Raw genomic sequence first — 17,215 nt, 5'->3', positions numbered from 1 at the left:
AACCCATCCATGGGCCATGATTCAGGCCCGCAGAAGGCCCAGTAGGCCCACAGGCATGTACAGAGAGGTTAGGCCCGTAAGCCTGCTTTAGAGAGGAGCTCGATAGCTCAGGCGCACCGCACCTTATAAACAGCTGCGGCTCTCTCTCTCAGCTAGCGAGGTGGGACTAAACTCCCACCACCACGCCGCTGTGCAAGGCCATTGGTCCCGGTTGGTGGCACGAACCGGGACCAATGCCACCCTTCGGTCCCGGTTCGTGGCACCAACCGGGACCAATGCCCCCCCTTTAGTCCCGGTTGGTGCCACCAACCGGGACCAAAGGCCGCCGCTTCCCGCCCTTTGGGCTGCTGAAAAGAGGCCCTTGGTCCCGGTTGGTGGCACCAACCGGGACTAAAGGGGGGCATTGGTCCCGGTTGGTGCCACGAACCGGGACCAATGCTCTCAGTATATAAGAAAGGACTTAGCGTTTTTCAGATTCATCTCTGTATCAGTTCCCCCGCCCCGACGACGCCGCCAGGCTGCCCGAGCTCGCCCCGTCGACGCCGTCGCCGCCCTCTGTTGCCTCGTCGACGCGCAGCCGCCCCTTCCCCGAGCACGCCGCCGGCGGCCCGCCCCGACCACGTTGTCGTCGCCCCAGCTGCCCCGACCATGCCGCCGTCGCCTTTGCCTCGCCCTGCCCCGACCACGCTGCCGTTGCCTCTGCCCCTGCCCCGACCACGCCGCCGTCGCCTCTGCCCCTGCCCCGACGCGCCGCCGTCGCCTTGGTCAGGGCCGGCACTGCCCCCTTCCTCCCGATTTTTTCTGCACATATATATGATGTTTTTTCCCTGATTATATGTATATGTATGAGTATATGTATGTGTGTATATCTGTTTATATGTCCTTTTTTTAGATCTTTTTTTGCATTTTTATAAAAATGTATATATGTATGTATATATGTTCTCTGTGTATATATATATGTTCATGTATACATGCAAAAGATAGATTTTTAGAAAAGTTAGGATTTTTTCTGTTCATAGATTTTTTTGGTGATATTAATTATTGTAGAATATGCAAATGTTTGTATATTCATATGAACAATGCATTAGGAAAAACCTTTACTTTTTTTCGAAATTTTCTATTTGAACATTTTTTTATGAATGAGAGGAAAAAGGAAAATAAGAAGAGGAAGAAAGGAGAATAAGAGGAGAGGAAGAACAGGAGAAATAAATAAGAAAAGGAAAAAAGAAGAAAAAGAAGAGGAGAAGAAGAAAGGAATAGAAGAGAAGAAGAAAAAATAGAAATTCTTCTTCTCTCCTCTATTCCTTTCTTCTTCTCCTCTTTTTTTTCTTCTTTTTGATGCGAAGATTACATGATTGGTACATGAAAACCTGCAGAGAGTCTGATGGGATGAATACTTTGACGCTGAGAGTTAAACCGGAGCATGACCTCGTTGGAATTGAACTGCTGAATGTTCCATTTGAGGAGCTCTTCTAGTTTTTCAATCAAAAGGCCCTCGATAAATCAACGATCAATTGCTACTGTCTGTAAGTAGTATTACTTCTGTCATTAAGTCTCTCTATATAGGTCAGCTCTTTCATTGCATGTATTTATAATTATCCTCACTATATTATGCAGATTGAAGATCGCCGAATTGAAGAAAAGACAAATCGGTGATATTGGGTTCATTAACACAAATCTCATAGATGCATATACGGTTGAAAAACATGCCAAAGAAGCCGATGCCAACTTGCTACGATCGTTGGTATTAAATCAAAACAAAGATATAATACTCTTTCCTTACAAATTCAAGTGAGTGTTACTGTCTTGTGCATATTCGGTTTCCCTTATTAGTCCAGGTTATGGTAATGTAATTGATGACTTATGCATGCATGCGCAGCTTCCACTATATTCTCCTAGAGATTAAGCTTGAGAAGGGAGTAGTAACCATCTTAGACTCGAGACGAAAAGATCCCCAGGACTATGCGGACATGACTCAAATGCTCGAGAAGTAAGTTAAATCGATCATTATCCACCATATCAGCAACTTTGTCCATTTCCTGATATCAAGTAATTGTTTTCTTTGTCTGGCAGGGTTTGGAGAAAATTCACCACAAAAGCTCCGGGACTGCCGAAGAAGCTGCAATTTAGACACCCAAAAGTAAGTACTATAGGAGCATGTTCCGCACATCTCCTAGTGATTCAAGCGCTAGTTTCATCAATACCATTTAGCATGCTTGCTTATCAGTTAGATTGACCTCTATTTCTTGTAAAGTGGTTGTGGCAGGAACAAGGGAATGATTTCTGTGGATACTACGTTTGCGAGTCTATCTGCCACACGGCCTGTGAGCGGGGCTACTCTGACGAACAATATGAAGTGCGTAAGCAATAATATTCACAATTTTATTTTATTACCATCATTTGTGTCGAGTTTCATTTATTCATATATATATGTATTGACCCCCTTCTTCAAATTAGATGTTTCGGATGCGGGATGAACTCCTAGCAGAAGATCGTATGCGAGCATTTCAAGAGGAATTGGCGGCATTCTTCCTTGACCACGTGATCGCTGAAAACGGAGAATACTATGTGGACCCTGTGTTCTTACAATTTAATTAGGAGATTATATTGTAAGAGATAATTATTGTATATTGATATCACTTCTCTCTGTATGCATATGTTCATGACGATCTTCTGTTTCCTTCATTTGCTTACTAGCTAGCGTGTCTAGTCCTCTCCATGCGTATATAGTACGTAGCGTCGACCAAGCACGGAGATAAGAGAGGACATTTCTCTCTATTAATTAGCTAGCTAACACAATATATGAAACACCTAAATTAACCCCCCCAAAACCCCCCAACCCCCCCCCTTTAAAAAAAAGAAACCCCAGCCCTTGAAATGCTGACGCGTGGATGCCTATTGGTCCCGGTTGGTGAGACCAACCGGGACAAAAGGCCCTGCCTATTGGTCCCGGTTGGTGGCACCAACCGGGACCAAAGGCCCCCCTGCCCGGGCTGGCAGCAGCGGCCACGTGGAGGACCTTCTGTCCCGGTTCGTATAAGAACCGGGACTAAAGGGTAAGGGCTTTAGTAACGACCCTTTAGTCCCGGTTTGAAAACTGGGACAAAAGGCCCTTACCAATCGGGGTAAAAGCCCCTTTTTCTACTAGTGGCGGGAGTCTGCTAACACGGTGGCGGACTTCAAGGAGGAGTCGGCAGACGCGGTGTCGGTGGACTTCGAAAGATGATGCAATCCTTTCTCCATAGGATGATACGATGTATGGCCTCTCCCAGTGTGTGCTCGTCGTCACCTCCAGGAATGTCAAGATCTAGCCCCGAATATGGGTCCACCACCTCATCAACCAAGACACGAGCATAGCCCTCTGGAATCGGGGCGCAATGGAAGGTTGCTTCGGGGGTAATTGTAAAAGCAACGGCGTCCACCACCTTCATGGATATGTTCTTCATTTTGAAGTGTAGCTCACAGTTAGTGTTCTCTATGATGTCATCCACAGGGTATGTATCCAGCAGTGCGTCGCCCGGGGCAGAACCAACGCTGCTTCTCGGCATGGATGGGACGGTGCTATCCAATGCTGGATGATCATCCGCTTGCTGCTGCCGCTGCTGAGACCCCCTTTCCTGGCTAAGTGAGTCGATCTGCTGCTGCTGCTGGAATTTGAGTGCCAAGTCCGCGTGCCTTGCTTCTAGGCCTTGAAGGCGTTCCGCGTCCTGCTTCCTCTGTTCCTCCTCCAGCTTCCTCTTCTTCTCCTCCTCCATCTTCTTTCTTGCACGGGTCCTGTAGTCATTGTTCCATTCCGAAAAGCCCTCATACCAGGGAATAACGCCCTTGCCTCGTGTTCTTCCCGGGTGTTCAGGATTTCCCAGGGCGCGCGTAAGCTCGTCGTTCTCTCTGTTGGGTGTGAACACCCCCTTTCGAGCATCTTCTATTACGTCAAGTAACTTTTGTTCTGCTCCTTTTAGACTTGCCTTCTTTGAAACCAGGTCTGTCTTCGGGTCCAACGCCCCCCCATGCGCATAGAACCAAGTTTTGCACCTGGGGGGCCAGCTCCTAGTAACCGGAGTGACCCCTGCATCCTCCATCTCTTGCTCAGACTTATCCCACTTAGGCATTGCCACCGCGTAGCCACCTGGACCCAGCCTATGGAACTGCGTCTTTTTTGCAGCATTGGCCTTGTTTTTTCTCGACCGTTCCTTAGATAATTCTGATTCCTTGAATTTCACGAAAGCGGGCCAGTGTTCTCTTTGCTTCTCCAGTGTTCCCTTGAATTCTGGAGTCTTCCTTTCTGCAGCGAGGTAGTTGGCCCATACAGTTTTCTTGTGGGTGTTGAATGCAATTGCCATCTTCTTAAGAGCAGCGTCCTTGACTTTCTGCACATCTGCATCAGTGAAATAATCTGGTAGGGTGAAATGTTCCATCAGAGATTCCCAAAGCTTTTGTTTTGCTCTGTCGTCGACCCAAGTAACATCTGGGCGTTTAGTTTTTGGCTCTTTCCATTCTTGAATGGAGATCGGGAGTTGGTCCTTCACAAGAACTCCGCACTGACGAACGAAATTGTTCGCAATGTTCTTAGGCGTGAGGGGTTCACCACTAGCTTTGATGGAATCGATGTTGTACTTTACACCCTCCTTCAACTTTTTGCCCGGGCCGCGCTTTGTCCTGCTATCTGTAGAAGCAGATTTGCTCGATCCGGAGGGCTGAAAGAAGAAAGATCGATTCGTTAATATATCTTCAAATAAAAAAACATGTGATGATCACTAGATGCCTGCTTATATAAATATACCTCGCCGGTAGTCTTTGTTATTTCAAGATCAACATTGTATTCGTCATCATAATCATTGTCTGCGTCATCATAATCAGAATCATAGTTCATGACTTCATCAGCTCGGTCGTCGAGATCGAATATCTTATCATCACCCTCCCCGGTATTGTTCAGATATTGGGAGCTGTCATTTGCTTCATTCAGATCATCTGGCCTGCTAGGGATGCGTATGATCTCGAACAGGGCCTCTTCTCCCTCTCTGCCGGTATTGTCCGCCATAGCTTTTATTTAACTAATACCGAAGAAATATAAAACAATTTAGTATTCAAATTACAATGCATGGATGCAATCAATAAGGAAAAACTGAATCATATAGTACATAATATGCATCGTCTCGAATAATATATAATCTCGAATACATCGTCTCGAATAATATATAATCTCGAATACATCGTCTCGAATAATATATAATCTCGAATACATCACTGGCTAGGTAGCTAATAAAGATCGAATACTATAGAAGAATCTAGGCCACTCGCGGTTCCTGGGGCGCGGGCGGTGGACACCCAAAGACAAGGAACCATCACAGGATCATATCACCGGTCATCTGCCCAAAGAACTTGCCAGGTATTGGAGAACCTGACGTCCATAGCAGCCATGTAGCGATGGACGTGCTCGTCCTCCTCCCTAACACGACGACGCACCACCTCCGGCGGGGCCGGCTCCCTCTGCACTGAATGTGGCCCACGCGAACGCCACCAAAGGAGATCAGGGTCGACGACGGGACCCGAGGCCGGGTTCCTTACCAAGCGTCGTGCCCCTCCAGGTAGCACCTCCCAGTGCCAGCCCAGCGGAGCCCAATCGCGGACATGGGTCCTCTGAAGCAGGACGTCGTCGCGAACGGGTCGACGGCGAGGATGCGGGCCGGGCATCGTCGACAACAAATACTATATGCCGCAAAAGTAAAGTAACATTTTTTAAATGATTGGATTGTGATTTCTTATATGAAAATTCTAAATTTTATAACTAAAAATATAATAAACTAAAAAAACATCCACCATATCTAAAATTAACATTTCTATAACTAAAATTGTATAACTAATTTTTCTTTAACATTTCTATATAACAAACATTTCTATAACATTAATACAGAAAAAACTAACATTTCTATATATAACTAACATTTCTATATAACTAACATTTCTATAACATTAATACAGAAAAAATGAAAAAACTAAAAACTAATAACTAATAACAGAAAAACTAAAAACTAAAAACAGAAAAACTAAAAACTAAAAACAGAACAAAAATTGTGTATGTGTGTGTATGGTGTGTGTGTGTATGTGTTGTGTGTGCAGGCGATGGCGACGGCGAGCCAAGGCGACGGCGCCGGCGGCGCGCGCGGCGGCTTCGATTGGAGGGAGAGGAGAGGGGGGACAGAGGCTCACAGCGCAGGCGAGGTCGAGGCGACGGCGACGGCGACACAGGCCGGTGCGGGGACGGGGACGCGGGCCGGTGCGGGGATGGGGACGGGCCGGCGACGTGGACGGCGCGACGAGGACGGGGGTGGCGCGGGGTCGACGGGTACGGCGCGACGGCGGCGGCGACGGCGAGGGACGGGGCGGCGGCGATGAAGCAGAGAGAAGTGGGAGGAAACTGACGAAATTTTCGTAAGTGTTTCTTATATAGGAGGGGCCTTTAGTACCGGTTGGAGCCACCAACCGGTACTAAAGGTCGATTTTGGCCAGGCCAAGTGGCGGGAAGCGCACCCCTTTAGTAACGGGTGGTGGCTGCAACCGGTACTAAAGGCCCCCCTTTAGTACCGGTTGGAGCCACCACCCGTTACTAAAGGGGTGCGCTGGCGCAGGTGCGGTGTGGCAAGTTTAGTCCCACCTCGCTAGCCGAGGGGCGCCCGCACTGGTTTATAAGCCGCAGTGCGGTAGCTCTCTCGAGCTCCTCTCCAAAGCAGGCCTACTAGGCCTAAATGTTCTGTGCTGCCCTGTGGGCCTACTGGGCCTTTGCGGGCCTGCATCCTGGCCCAACAACAGGTTGGGTTTCTAGTCGTATGCAGGCCGCTATGGCGCAGTAGGCGGGCTTTTTTATTTTCTTATTTTTTTGCTTTATTTATTTTTGTTTTATTTATTTTTGAGTTGTTTTTGCTGTATTTAGAGTTTCTTTGTGAATATTTTTGCTTTAGGTACAAAAAAGTACAAACTTTCTATTAGTGCCGGTAGTTTACAAATTTGAATAGTTTACATTTTTAATTATTTGAAAAATTTGTGTGAATCAGTAGTTTGTGAATAACTTAACTTTGAAAATAGATTTTCCAGTGATTCTTTTATCTTATGTTTAATATTAGTGTGTTTTATCATTATATTCAATTTGGTAATGCTTAGGTTATTTAAAAAATGAAATGCCTTTGAAACGGATGAGTTTTCGTCCGAAACCCTGATACTTCGAAAGAGATTATCCATTTTGTACACGAAGTGCATCCAGTTTTTGCAGTAACCCTCTCTAATTTTTTGCACATGCTATGTGGGTGAAATTATGATACCATGCCAACTTTCAACCTTTTCCGAGTTCATTTGAAATGCTTTTCAATTTCAGGGTCATTTAGCTGAAAAAAATCAGTAAATGCATGAAAGAATTTGTTTGCACATAAAATTTGTTCGCGTTTCAAATGCCAAAACACATAACTACCCTAACTATTACAGAGATTCCCTCCAGGGTGTTTAACACAGAAGAAAGTGATGATAGTGAAGCCGATCACTTCCCAGATCTTTGGGTGTGAAACTTTTTCTTTGCGTGTGTCCCTTTGCGCCGTAGCCATGGAAAATCTTCATCATTTAACTGGATGCTCGGGTCAATATTCACTGTGAATGGAGCAATTTCATCAAACTTTTCATAATCTTCTGACATGTCTGTCTTGTCATCCACTCCCACGATGTTTCTCTTCCCAGAAAGAACTATGTGGCGTTTTGGCTCATCGTATGATGCATTCGCTTCCTTATCTTTTCTTTTTCTCGGCTTGGTAGACATATCCTTCACATAGAAAACCTGTGCCACATCATTAGCTAGGACGAATGGTTCGTCTGCATACGCAAGATTGTTGAGATCCACTGTTGTCATTCCATACTGCGGGTCTTCCGTTACCCCATATCGTGTCATATTGACCCATTTGCACCGAAACAAAGGGACCTTCAAACCACGTCCATAGTCAAGTGCCCATATCTCCTCTATGTAACCATAATATGTTTCCTTTCCCGTCTTGGTTGTTGCATCAAAGCGGACACCACTGTTTTGGTTGGTGCTCTTCTTATCTTGGGCGATCGTGTAAAATGTATTACCATTTATCTCGTACCCTTTGAAAGTCATTATATTCGAAGATGGTAACTGGGACAGTGAGTACATGTCATCTTCAATAGAGGCGTCATGCATGGTACGTGTCTGCAACCAGCCGGCGCAACTCCTGGTTTGTTCACGTGTAATCCAGTCATCAGACCGCTCCGGGTGTTTGGAGCGTAGAAAATTCTTGTGTTCGTCCATATACGGAGCCACCAAGGCGGAATTCTGTATAATTGTGTAGTGTGCTTCAGTGATAGAATGTCCGTCCATACATAATTTTTATTCCCTCCTAGCGTGCCTTTTCCATCCAGTCTGCCCTTATGCCGCGATTCAGGAACACCAATCGGCTTAAGGTCAGGAATAAAGTCAATACAAAACTCAATGACCTCCTCATTTTCATGGCCCTTGGAGATGCTTCCTTCTGGCCTAGCACGGTTATGAACATATTTCTTTAAGACTCCCATGAACCTCTCAAAGGGGAACATATTGTGTAGAAATACAGGACCCAAAACGTTAATCTCTTCGCATAGGTGAACAAGGACGTGCGTCATGATGTTGAAGAAGGATGGTGGGAACACCAACTCGAAACTGACAAGACATTGCACCAAATCATTCTCTAACCTTGGTATGATTTCTGGATTGATTACCTTCTGAGAGATTGCATTGAGGAATGCACATAGCTTCACAATGCCTAATCGAACATTATCCGGTAGAAGCCCCCTCAATGCAACCGGAAGCAATTGCGCCATAATCACGTGGCAGTCATGAGACTTTAGGTTCTGGAACTTTTTCTCTGCCATGTTTATTATTCCCTTTATATTCGACGAGAAGCCAGACGGTACCTTGATACTGAGCAGGCATTCAAAGAAGATTTCCTTCTCTTCTTTGGTAAGAGTGTAGCTGGCATGACCCTGATGTATGCCATCTTTTCCATGCATACGTTGCTGGTCCTCCCGTGCCTCAGATGTATTTTTTGTCTTCCCATACATGCCCAAGAAGCCAAGCAGGGTCACAAAAAGATTCTTCGTCACGTGCATCACGTCGATTGCAGAGCGGACCTCTAGATCTTTCCAATAGGGCAGGTCCCAAAATATAGATTTTTTCTTCCACATGGGTGCGCGTCCGTCAGCGTCATTCGGAACAGGTTGTCCGCCAGGACCCTTTCCAAAGACTACCTTCAAATCCTTGACCATATCATGTACATCAGCACCAGTACGGTGGCGAGGCTTCGTCCGGTGATCCGCCTCACCTTTGAAATGCTTTCCTTTCTTTCTTATGGGATGCCTGCTCGGAAGAAATCCACGATGTCCCAGGTACACATTCTTCCTACAATTGTCCAAATATATACTGTCGGTATCATCCAAACAGTGCGTGCATGCGCGGTATCCCTTGTTTGTCTGTCCTGAAAGGTTACTTAGAGCAGGCCAATCATTGATGGTCACGAACAGCAAGGCCTTTAGGTCAAATTCTTCCCCCATGTGCTCATCCCACGCACGTACACCTGTTCCATTCCACAACTGTAAGAGTTCTTCAACTAATGGCCTTAGGTACACATCAATGTCGTTGCCGAGTTGCTTAGGGCCTTGGATGAGCACTGGCATCATAATGAACTTCCGCTTCATGCACAACCAAGGAGGAAGGTTATACAAACATAGAGTCACAGGCCAGGTGCTATGGTTTCTGCTCTCCTCCCCGAAAGGATTAATGCCATCTGCGCTTAGACCAAACCATACGTTCCTTGCGTCATCTGCAAACTCCTTCCCGTACTTTCTCTCAATTTTTCTCCACTGCGACCCGTCAGCGGGTACTCTCAACTTTCCGTCTTTCTTACGGTCTTCTCTGTGGCATCGCATCGCCTTGGCATGCTCTTTGTTTTGGAACAAACATTTCAACCGTGGTATTATAGGAGCATACCACATCACCTTGGCAGGAATATTCTTCCTGGGGCGCTCGCCCTCGACATCACTGGGGTCATCGCGCCTGATCTTATAGCGTATTGCACCGCATACCGGGCAAGCGTTCAAATCCTCGTACTCACCGCGGTAGAGGATGCAGTCATTAGGGCATGCATGTATCTTCTACACCTCTAACCCTAGAGGGCAGACAGCCTTCTTTGCTTCGTACGTACTCTCGGGCAATTCGTTGTCCTTTGGAAGTATATTCTTTATCATTACCAGCAACTTTCCAAATCCCTTGTCAGATACACCATTCTCTGTCTTCCATTGTAGCAATTCCAGTGTGGTGCCCAACTTTTTCTTGTCAGCTTCGCAATTCGGGTACAACAATTTCTTGTGATCCTCTAACATGCGCTGCAACTTCTTCTTCTCCAAATCACTTGCGCAGTTTCTCTTTGCATCGGCAATGGCCCGACCTAGATCATCAGCGGGCTCATCTGATGCCTCTTCTTCAGCTTCTTCCCACATTCCCGGCTCAGCTTCTTCCCCCATTGTTGTATCATCGTATTCAGGGAACCCATGGCCAGGATAGCTGTCGTCGTCCTCTTCTTCTTCATTGTCTTCCATCATAACCCCTCTTTCTCCGTGCTTGGTCCAAACATTATAGTGGGGCATAAAACCGGACTTAAACAGGTGGACGTGAATGGTTCTAGATGTAGAGTAATGTTGATAATTCTTACAGACTAAACATGGACAAGGCATAAAACCATCCGCCCGCTTGTTTGCCTCAGCCGCAAGCAGAAAAGTTTGCACGCCATTAATGAACTCGGGAGAGCATCGGTCATCGTACATCCATTGTCGGCTCATCTTCATTACACAACACCGAATAGACCAAATTAATACAAGTTCATACATAAAGTTCATACAAGCCTTAAATGCAACAAACAAATAACTCTCTAACTAAAGAATTTAAATACAACAACAAATGCGATCAAGATCGCAACTAAGGTAACAATTGATCCAACAGCATAATGATACCAAGCCTCACTATCAATGGCATATTTTCTAATCTTTCTAATCTTCAAGCGCATTTTCTCCATCTTGATCTTGTGATCATCGACGACATCGGCAACATGCAACTTCAATTCCATCTTCTCCCCCTCAATTCTTTTCAATTTTTCTTTCAAATACTCGTTTTCTCTTTCAACTAAATTTAACCTCTCGACAATAGGGTTGGTTGGAATTTCCGGTTCACAAACCTCCTAGACAAAAATATCTATGTCAACTTGATGGGCATAATTTGTCATAAACACGAAATGCAACAACTAGTTTTAAAAGAGAATATACCATATCCGAATCATAACAAGGACGAGGGCCGACGGGGACGAATATCAAAACCATGGCACTATGTATAACAAACAACATACGGGTAAGATAATTATACGAGTAACTATATATCCAAATCACACAAACATCAATTTGGTAATGTAAAACATTCATGAACAAGAGGCTCACCACAAGGTGGTGCCGGCGATGGAACGGTGCTGGCGATCGACTGTGGTTACGACAGAGATTTAGAAGGCACTAAGTAAACCACACCTACATATGCAAACTAAGTGTTAGTTTTGACCACAAATTACATATAAATCAAATACTAGCACATATATTTTCTACCAAATTACTAAACTCATAAATTAATCACTATACAAAGCATTGTAAGAGCTAATCTAGCAATGAGAGATGAAAGGACAAAGTTGCTAACCTTTATGATCATTTGAATGGATGGGGGCCATCAAATCTTGACAAATTTTGGGCAAAATGTGTGATGAGCTCGAGAGGAAGAGGGAAAGAACAGAGAGGAGACGGAAAAGGGGAAGAACAGAGCGAGCTCGGGTGGACGAAGGGTTTATGTAGGACGACCTTTAGCACCGGTTCGTGCCATGAACCGGTACTAAAGGTGCTGGAGGGGCCCCGGACTGACAACATCCTGCCACCACTCACTTTAGTACCGGTCCGTGGCACGAACCGGTGCTAAAGGTCGGCCACGAACCGGTACTAATAAAAGCGGCTGGCTAGCCGTTGGAACCGGCACTAATGCACCCATTAATGCCGGCTCAAAAGCAAACCGGCACTAATGTGCTTGACATTTGACCCTTTTTCTACTAGTGTTAGCTGCATCTGGGGCTCTGCACGAAGTTGCTAACTGGAAATGACTGGTCGAACGTGGCTGCATGCTCACTACCAGTAAACCTGAGCTTGTCACCAATGCGTGGAACCGTGTGGAATGCGAGAAACCCACTCCACCTGTATCCTCACGCCACCCAGTTGGGTTATGGATCCGGGCCGGATAACCCCACTGACTATGCTGTCAAACCGAATCTTGTGAGATCCACCGGCAACCGTAACGTTGAAATCGCACGAGGCGGGGAGGGTCACCTCAACGGCGCCCCCATCATGGTTCACGTACGACTTCACGCCCAGAGGCAAGAGAGCCCGCAGGAAGTTGTTTTTCGCCAAAAGGTGGTACGCTGTGTCGGAGGTGGCCGCTTGGAGGATGGAAACCATGAAGACGATGAGGAGCAGATGCTGGATGGCCATGGCTAGCTAACTGTTGCTGCTTACAAATTGTATCAAGGAATATGAGGAATGGGGAAGTACGTCTAGACTGAGGCAGGCCGGGTATTATATATGCTGCCCAACGAAATCAAAGTCAATCGTACTTTAATTGCATTTATTTTGTTCCTAATTATCATTCCATCAACCGCCTCGTCAAATATGCTAAATATATCATCCCATTAAATCATATTTATTTCTGGCCTAGAACATACTATTGTTAATGGTTTTGCCAAAACGTTCCTCAAATCTGCATAATCAATACGTACCGTGAAATGAGATTGAAAACATATCCTACGTACCTAAATAGTTTATCCTCGCTATTTCTATTATCTTAACATGCACACATGTCACATCATCAAAGATCCAGCACAACATGCATGAGAATTATTTTTTATTATGAATTGACCCTCATTAATTCTATTTATTTCAACATACACATATAAGCCATGCACATATGCCACCTCATCGAAGGCCCACCCAACATGCATGGGAAAAAATCCATTATATTATTTTACTACCTATATTGGACAAATATTTTTCAACTATACAATATATAATATGGTTTTTTTAGTTTTTTCTCATATACTATTAATTCAAATGTTTCCTACAACCAAATATTTTTGGAATATATTACAACACTTGTTTCATTTCCTCCTCAAAGCCTGATTCGTTAATACTCCGCACGAAGCCGGCGGTTGTGCAAACCGCCTCCAATATCATGGACAGCACATGTGATTTCGTCCCGCTTTCTATTCCCTTCTTGCCACAAGCAGTTTCATACGAATAACCACCTTCATTTTGTATGTTCATTTCATCAAGCATCCAGCTACTAAGCTACTAGCAAAACCACAGGAAAGAGGACGCGTGCAGGAGCTCGTAACAAAGGTGCGAGCAAGGTGCACTGAGATGCGCCGACCACCGTAGGGAACATCACCGGCTCATCACCGCCCCTCGCTACCTCGATAGCCCATTTCCTTCTCGTTGTTGGCTTGTCAGCGCTGCGCCGCTGTGATTCTGCCTGCAGGCTTGTATCTTTTGTTTTTAACTTTGTTGTTCGGATCGTTGAACTTGTGGATTTGTAAGGACCTCAGTTTATGGCCGAGGAAGCGCCTCCTTTCTAAAAAAATGTTAGGGGTATAAATGTTTTCTTTTAGGAACTCTCCCCAGCTAATGATAGTCAGATGAAACACTCCTCAATTTTTGTATTACTTAACTAGTCACGTGAATGAAATTGAAAGTAAACATTCAAATAAACATAGGCATACATCATTCATTTGCACAAAGCTTTGCATCTCATAATAGACATGCATATAGAATTGAAATTTCAGAGCAACAGTCATTTACGCACTTCACAGCCAACATATGAAACATATGCAAAAACCTAAAAATGAATCAAGGGGAAACATCAACATCCCCAACAGTTTGATCCTTTATGTTGGCTTGGGTACCGATGAGGCTTCTCTTCTCTTCAAATAATGTTGTGCAGTGCAACTAAAACATAAAACACCCGCAAGAAAGAAATATTTCATTTAGATATACTTGAGTTTTACATCGGTATGCGGTGCATAGAATGATTATCTCCTCATTGTCCAGATCATCTCTTTCAGGATGCCTACTCAGGCCAGCACAGACTCATACATAACATCCAAAATGAAGAGTGCAGAGGAGCAGGTGCCTACCCCTCCACCTTCCACTTCTCTTAAAGTTTTCTTGTGCAATGCAACTAAACTAAAAAACAACTCCAAGCAATATATTTAATTTAGATCTTGTTGGGTTATGATACGTCTCCAACATATTTATATTTTTTATTGTTCCATGCTATTATAATTGTTGGGTCATGAGCCGAAAGCAAGCCATAGAGCGTTCTCATCGTGATCCTTGAAGAGCCGGTCCAGACCTACGGTGAAATACGCTCGTTGAAGCGCGTACACGTTGCACCCTTCCTCGTACGGCTTGTCCATCGCCTCCACTCACCGCTGATCACGCCACCGCATCCAGTGATGGTGTCGCGGCAACTCCAGGACCACTGAATCTTATACCAACTGTGAGCAACTCACTCGATCGAGAGGAATTGCTAGGGATTAGAATTTGAAATTGCGGAAATTGGTTTGTTAGCTAGCCGCCCGTCCACCCTCACAGCAACACGATTACACCGCCTGATGTCATAATCCAAATCCCAGCCAGGAGATAAGAGAGAAGTATAATGCCTATTTAAACTAGTGATCAGTAATATAGTAGAAGGGCCTGCTCATAGTCCATCAACCATCGCGTTGGGTTGATCTCGAGCCTAGGCTGCTGTTAGAGCATAAAAATTGTATGCGATATTGAGTCCATCACACATAGTTAGAACATACAAACTATGTGCAATAGGAAGGGTACATCACATACGGTTATAATTAAAAATCGTGTGCTCGGATGGGTTGGCGATTGGGGTGCCAACACACACGCTTTCAAAACCGTGTGCGATGAATGGGCTCGACTAGGTCTAACATAAGTGCTACATTATACAATTACTCATTTTTTACAAGCAAACATAGCACCAGACATAATTCACAATCGGACAACCCATCGCACACCCTACGATATTTTGTTCTGCCATTTCTCTACTAGTGGACGAAAGGCACTCGGCTTACGTCGGTATGCCGACATGATGTACCTTGAGTGCGCTACGCTGAGTGTCAAACCCACCGAGGCGAAATCAGCCTTTGCTAGGTGGTCTGCACACTCAGCTTAATATGCTTTCTTGTAGTGGAGCATCTTCGACGGATGATGTAAAATAGCCGTTGTGTCAAAAAAATTGTCAGTTAGGTCACTTTGGGCAAAAAAAGTGTCCAAAAGATGCCCTATATACCTATTTGTTGCAAAAGAAAATTACCCAAAATTTTGTTACACATCAGCAGCGCTGAAACCAAAAACAATGCAGCAGGAACCCAACCACTCGCGATGAGACTACCCCACCGCCGACGGTCGCCACCCCACACCTAGTCTGACCGACTGTCGCAGCTCATGCCGCCGCCGCAACTCAATCGGCTGTTCTCAGCCCCGCCGCCACCCTGCCGCCCGGGATGTCTGCTACCAAATCTTGGGCCGCCGCATCCGATTCCACCGATTCTGGCCATAGAAAGTAGGTGTAGCTACCGGGACACCCCCCTTCAGTATTTTGGCTAATTTTGAACTTTTTGTACGGATCACAAGAAAATATTAATATCATCCCTGTTGCTGAATGGGAATTACTACTTGGGGATTTGCTCACTGAATATTGGAATATACTTACTTTATGTATGCCATCAAATATAGCTGATCCCCTGAAAGAAGAAAATATTGCTGATGTTTTTTTCCACGGTTTTCTAAAGCAATGTTGATCTTTTCAGAGAAATGCAATGATTATTTTTAGAGAACATTCTGCAAATGAACTAAATAAGAGTCTAGGCATTCTTCTTGTTTTTTTCGGGGGGAAGGTGTCTAGGCATTTATTAACATGTAGAACTTATAATGCATGGGGAGTGAAAGATCAAATATACCTTGCTCTCCTTTCTTATTTTAGTGGCTGTTAATGTCAGATGTCACAAAGAATATTACACATTAGGATTGAGTTGTTTTGCTCTTCTATTTTTCAGTAAGCCCTGCGATATTTTACAACCCATCGGACACCCTTGTGGATCTGATGCTATGTAGATCAAGATTATTTCTAATTACCTGCGAGACTCTGACAGAGTATATCATGTGGAATTTCTTGTTCCTGAGGGTAGGAGGAACCATTGCAACATCTCACAATAAATAACTGCGCAAAAAAAATGATCATCACAATAATATTTGGTCTTGGAACCATGACTTATTACATAATCAGTTTATTCATTCTACATAAAGCAACGGACTCACAGAGACACATGCATCTTGCATACACATTATAGTAAAGCATGCGTGCGATGCATCCCTAATCAATCAGACCCTTAGCTGCACCTGGCGCTCTGCACGAAGTTGCTAACCGGAAATGACTGGTCGAACGTGGCTGCATGCTCACTACCAGTAAACCTGAGCTTGTCACCGACGCGTTGAACCGTGTGGAATGCAAGAAAATCCCACTCAAACTGGATCCTCACGCCGCCCAGTTGAGTTATGGATCCGGGCCGGATAACCCCACTGACTATGCTGTCAAACCGAATCTTGTGTGATCCACCGGCAACCGTAACGTTGAAATCGCAGGAGGCAGGGAGGGTCACCTCAACGGCGCCCCCATGGTTCACGTACGACTTCACACCCTGAGGCAGGAGAGCCCGCGGGAAGTTGTTTTTCTCCAAAAGGTCGTACGCTGTGTCGGAGGTGGCCGCTTGGAGGACGGAAGCCAGGAAGACGATGAGGAGCAGATGCTGGATGGCCATGGCTAACTGTTGCTTATAAATTGTAGTATCGATATAGGAAAATGAGGAATGGGGAAGTGCGTGCAGACTGAGGCCCTGGCTGCGTATTATATATGTTGTCCAACGAAATCAAAGACAATCGTATTTTAATTGCATTTATTTTGTTCCTAATTATCATTCCATCAACCGCCCCATTAAATACGCTAAATATAACATCCTATTAATTCATATTTATGTTTGGC

The 17,215-nt window shown here is 45.0% G+C and overlaps 1 protein-coding gene across 1 annotated transcript; it reads right to left on the bottom strand.

Annotated features, from left to right (window-relative positions):
- Nucleotides 1-16,565: 16,565 nt before the first annotated feature.
- On the bottom strand, nt 16,566-16,994 carry LOC109772144 (uncharacterized). Its single transcript, XM_020330836.1, has one exon. The coding sequence runs from the start codon at nt 16,992-16,994 to the stop codon at nt 16,566-16,568; it is 429 nt and encodes a 142-aa protein (XP_020186425.1).
- Between the last annotated feature and the right edge of the window lie 221 nt (nt 16,995-17,215).

This window comes from Aegilops tauschii, chromosome 4, assembly GCF_002575655.3.
Source record: "Aegilops tauschii subsp. strangulata cultivar AL8/78 chromosome 4, Aet v6.0, whole genome shotgun sequence".
Lineage (NCBI taxonomy): Eukaryota > Viridiplantae > Streptophyta > Magnoliopsida > Poales > Poaceae > Aegilops > Aegilops tauschii.
Note: the sequence above shows the minus strand (reverse complement) of the source record. Positions and strands in the feature narration are given on the sequence as shown.